Raw genomic sequence first — 4,748 nt, 5'->3', positions numbered from 1 at the left:
CATGAAACGTTGATACGTTATCCGGCTGTCCTGATAACTTATTCTGCATGATCACAGGTCGACAGAACAGAAATCAGCGAAATCAATCCCGGTTAGTGTTGGTTGCACGAGGGGTCGGGGGAGCGCGCCGCTGGACAATGCCCGGAGTAGTTTTAGTGGCGATAAACCTCCTCATGGTTATGCCGTAAGGAATCGTGCGCATGGAAGAAGATTAAGTCAACCCGAATCCGCCTTTGGTTCCCGCACGATACGAACTACCCAACGGTGTGTGCTTTGGCAGAAACTGACACTCCGATCTCTTTTTCTGCGTTGACACCATGCGGTGCAGGATGTCGCTGCAGCACCGCCTCCTACCTCTGCCGCTGCTGCTGCTGTTGCCGCTGCTGGCACCGGCAGCCGCCGGCAGTGAGCCGGCAGCGGCTGTACGGACGGCTGGTAAGCAGCGGGCACTCTACCGCGTCATTTGTAATACAGTCACAATGACCCTATACGCAGCGCGCAGGTTTTCTATAGCTGGCGCTGCGGGCACGCTGTCGCAGGAGGGCCCGTGCAAGGCCAACATGGCGCAATCCCGGGCGCAGTCGTCGTGGACCTGCGTCACGGAGTGCTGCTTCCTCAAGGGCGCTCACGCACCGAGTTGGAGCCAGTAATCCGTGACAGCCTGCGCATCCTTGACCTCTACCTGCACGCACCCGAGGGCCAGAAGCTGCGCAGGCAGAAACGCAGTGATGGGCATACGGACTCAAAGCCAGGCGGCGAGCCTTCACGCCGGGTGAAGCGCAGCGCCGCGCTGGGACTGCGCGGAGAGAATGCCATCAGCGGGCAGCGCGAGCCCGGCATCCTAGACTCCAAGGAGCCGAAGCCGAGGCTTAAGCGTAGCGCTGGGGCGCCCTACTACGACTTCGGCTCGTTCGCGGTCAATCCTCCAGCTGCAGATATGTTCATGGCCGGTGAGCACCTGCAGAGCGCTTATGACGTCAGTGCAGTTATGTCGAGTTGGTCTTGTGGTTCCTCGAAGCTCAGTAGCTCTCCTGACGCCGTCGCGCCGTCGCAGGGCAGCCCGTGCCTGGCCCGCTCGGCGTGATTCCGGGAGCAATCATCGTGGACCCGCGGCACGGAATGTTGCTGCCGCAAGGCCGCTCGCGCCATGAGCTGGAGCCCGTCATACGTGACAGCCTGCGCATCCTGGACTTCTACCTGCACGCGCCCGAGGGCCAGAACCTGCGCAGGGAGAAGCGCAGTCTAGGGGCGGCCCAGGGGCTGCGCCTGGAGAAGCCTAGCGGAGTAGCAGGCGTTGCCGCCAGGCGCCCGGAGCAGCGCCCCCTTGCAGACGTCGTGGCACCGCGGCGCAGGTCGAAGCGCAGCGCCAGGCCGGGCCATTTCGCGCTCAACTCGTTCGCCATCAACCCGAAGCCGCTGAACAAGACGGGCACTTACTATACGCTCTTCGCGAAGGTGTCCGAGGCCATGCTGCAGGACCTGTTGGCCCCCAATCGGGCGCCGGCAGCCGAGAACCGCAAGCCGGAGCCACCTTCGGGCCGTTACTCGGGCGAGCTGTTTAACTACGTGCGCGACGGCACCGCTACTCAGAAGCCGCCGGTCGGACAACGGGTGCGTGCTATAGATCGTCGTTTAGTGTCATGTAGGAGCTACTTTGTCGACACAAAACAAGATTGCTAAGAGTTTGTGGTACGGGAACATTGCGCATTGCTTTTAGTGCACGCTCGTCTTCAAATCAAATCTTTCGCAGTCATCTTTTCCACGTCCAGCGTGAACGAGCGCTAAATAAATAAAAAAAAAGAGCGCTAAAAGAAATACAATCACAGACGCGGTATACACAGACGCCGTCACCGCAGATACGCTTTTACTTTCCGGGTTATCGTTCGCAGAAAATGTATAAAATGGGATGATTGCTTATTCATGCCTAGCGCACAGCCTCCTTACGACCAGTTCTCTTGACCTTTTGTCGTACCGTTCTGGCGCAGGCGGCTGCCGTGCTTCCTGTTCCGTCTGGTGGGAAAGCGCCGGTCCGACCGGAAGCGCCGCGCGACGGAGTCAAGTGCATATACCGCAAGAATTCGGTTCTGTGCTACCAGTCACCATGACGTCACGATGGCGTGACGTCACAAGCTCTAACCACGTGCATGACCGTCATACGCGCTATCAGCCGTGGCGGCGTACTGTATGCTATGAAGTACAAAAGGTGTCGAAAAGGTTGGGGAACAGACCCCTCCCCCCAAAAAATAACTGTGGTTGTATCATATATGCATCAATTGTCCCACAACCTGAAAAAGGCTGCATATCTGCGCTGTCAGGTTGGTCTTTTCAGCCCCTGAGAGTCTTTCCAGGTAACTTAGAGCAGTGAACTCCCATCTTGGTTACGTGGATGTACAGCGCAACGTACTGGCGAAGGACGGTAAGAATGCACAAGGATAAAGCGCTAGCGCTTTGTCCTTGTGCATCCTTTCCGTCGTTCGCCTTACGTTGCGCTGTACAGTCGGGGACATCTTTAACAGGCGTTTGCGAGCGGCGGCATTTCATGCGTCAGCGTCGTATGATGGAAACCACGGTGCAAACAGGGCGACATTAAACGCATTTCCAGAACCCACATTCAGCTGGGCCCATCGTCTGCTAAGCTGTTCCTTCTTAAGATCGTCATAAGGCAGAAAAATCGCAGCTCACGCACGCTAGTTAGATTTGCCCGACTATACGTACCCTTAACTATTCTCGACCAACTAGCCCCGCATCGAACCTTATTGTCCCTTTTTGGAAAAGGTGTCACATGCGACACAAAGCATTGTCAACCGTTCATGCCATGTGGACATGGGGCCGTGCATTGCACACCGCTGCCATGTTACGGCAAATACTACTGTTACGAAGTAATTTATTTACAGGTACAGAGGGAACGTAGTTTGGTAAAAATTAGAGCGCGACTACGAAAATAACAATAGAAAGACGACAAACACAAGCGCTCACTCGCAACTCGCAGTTGCGAGTATGCGTTTGTGTTTGTCGTCTTTCTATTGTACTTTTCGTAGTCGCGCTCTAATTTTTCCACATGCGTTGCTACGATCAAGACATCCAAGCCCAGGCCGTGCAGCAGATCTCGGCGGCCCTCGAAAGCAACGACCGAGCGAAACTGGAGGGAGGCTGCCACCCCAAAACAGGGGCAGGCGCAGTCGACCAAAGGGAGTAGTGAGGCCGCGGCCGGAGTAAAGGTGCCAACAGCCGGGGGGACGTCATGGCCGCGTGCCGCGTCACGGGGACGCCTTCCTTACATGGAACGGCTAATCTTTCTGCAGGCATTTTTAATAAAGTTGCTTAGCTCGCTCGCACCACATATGCACCAACTTGCCCAACAGTGTGTTCTACCGAAGGAGGTGGCGGGACCTGGTTGGTTGGTTGGTACCAAAAATCAATGGTGCGTACCCACTCCGGGGGATTGGCATAGTAATATTGGGTAAACTGGTTAAGAATTCAAACTAAGGGTAAAATAGAGCTGTGGAGAATGTGAGGGAAGTGATGTTGACAATTTTGAGAATCCAAGAAAAAAAAAACTACAACATACTGAAGTAAAAACCGATACTACACGTGCCAGAAAAAGAAAGTACGAAATGTGTTTTAACAGGGTAGGCGACCAGATTGTGAGATAAAAGCGTGAAGGGCGCGACAAACATCCAACTGGCAGAAACCCAAACCCGATGCCCCAAATGACAGTAAATTCGACACAGACAAGGAAAGACCCAGGCGCCGGAGGGGAACCTCCAGGAATCGATTTCGGAGAGAGGAGAACCGCCGGCAAGACAGCAGGAAATGTTCGGTTGTCTCCTCCTCTTGACGAAACTTGCATTGGGCCGAAGGCGCTATGCGTGCGCGGTGAAGGAAGGTAGAAATTCAAATTGGGCACTCGGCAGCGAAAGCTGGTCAATGTGACCTCGCACAATCGCGACTGCTTAACATCACTCTTCCACGCATACCGGAGGTGCTCAATTTCGGGGCAGTGGGAGATACTGTCTGGGAGCAGGCTGTCCAACGAGCTATACCTGCGAAACCGGGAGGCAACAACTTGGGCTAGGGGGGGCACAGCATCAACCAGCGGTCCACTCAATGCCACACCTGCCAGATAATCAGCGGTTTCATTAAGGTGGATACCCCTGTGTCCTGGAACTGGACCTTCAACGGGGAATCAGCGCAAGCCGACCTCTGCTTCTTCTTTTCGGCCGAAGACGCGTTCCCCTTGACGGGGGATTGGTTGCCATAATAGGACAACCGGCCCTTGACTCTGCTGTCCACCGTCGACTAACCAGAGCAGCACAGTTTCGAGCGTGATACTAGGTCGGGCAAAAGGGAAGGTGCCTCAGCTTACGCCTCAAGGAGCAAGCACAAGCCAAACTTGTCGACCACATTGTGCAGCAGCCATACATATCTATCAATGCACTGCCGTCATTCAGGCTGCACCCCACTTTTTGAGAGGTGTTATGTTATTGGCAGGCAAGGCGACCAAATGGTTCGTAAAACTTTGGAGCCAGCTGAAATCCGCTGAGAGAAAAAAAACCTTAATTTGGCAGAGCCTTGCGGGAGTGGAGCCTTCTTACAGGTAGCCATGTGCAGTCCTTGATGCTACCGCTCTCTCAACCAGCAGGAGCTGATCGCAAAAGAGGGAGCTGGACAGCAGCGTCTCCAACTGCTTGGGGGAATGGGGAGGGGGTGGAGGTGGCAAATCAGGGTTCTGGGTGCATTCAAGGATA

The 4,748-nt window shown here is 55.0% G+C and overlaps 1 protein-coding gene across 1 annotated transcript; it reads left to right on the top strand.

The window, feature by feature from the left end:
- Positions 1-205: 205 nt before the first annotated feature.
- On the top strand, positions 206-2,865 carry LOC144180275 (uncharacterized). Its single transcript, XM_077708651.1, has 4 exons — positions 206-435; positions 540-950; positions 1,055-1,611; positions 1,986-2,865. Exons 1-4 carry the CDS (start codon positions 318-320, stop codon positions 2,103-2,105), a joined length of 1,206 nt encoding a protein of 401 aa, XP_077564777.1. The 5' UTR covers positions 206-317; the 3' UTR covers positions 2,106-2,865.
- Positions 2,866-4,748: the final 1,883 nt, after the last annotated feature.

This window comes from Haemaphysalis longicornis, unplaced genomic scaffold (assembly GCF_048455015.1).
Source record: "Haemaphysalis longicornis isolate Haplotype H1 unplaced genomic scaffold, Haemaphysalis longicornis Haplotype H1 scaffold_4, whole genome shotgun sequence".
Lineage (NCBI taxonomy): Eukaryota > Metazoa > Arthropoda > Arachnida > Ixodida > Ixodidae > Haemaphysalis > Haemaphysalis longicornis.
This window is presented reverse-complemented; position numbering and strand designations above follow the sequence as displayed.

Bases quoted from the DNA above. Each gene is read 5' to 3' on its own strand.
- LOC144180275 (XM_077708651.1), top strand. From the start codon at position 318: ATGCGGTGCAGGATGTCGCTGCAGCACCGCCTCCTACCTCTGCCGCTG. The intron at 436-539 runs GTAAGCAGCGGG...ACGCTGTCGCAG, and splicing joins AGCGGCTGTACGGACGGCTG to GAGGGCCCGTGCAAGGCCAA. The intron at 951-1,054 runs GTGAGCACCTGC...GCGCCGTCGCAG, and splicing joins TGCAGATATGTTCATGGCCG to GGCAGCCCGTGCCTGGCCCG.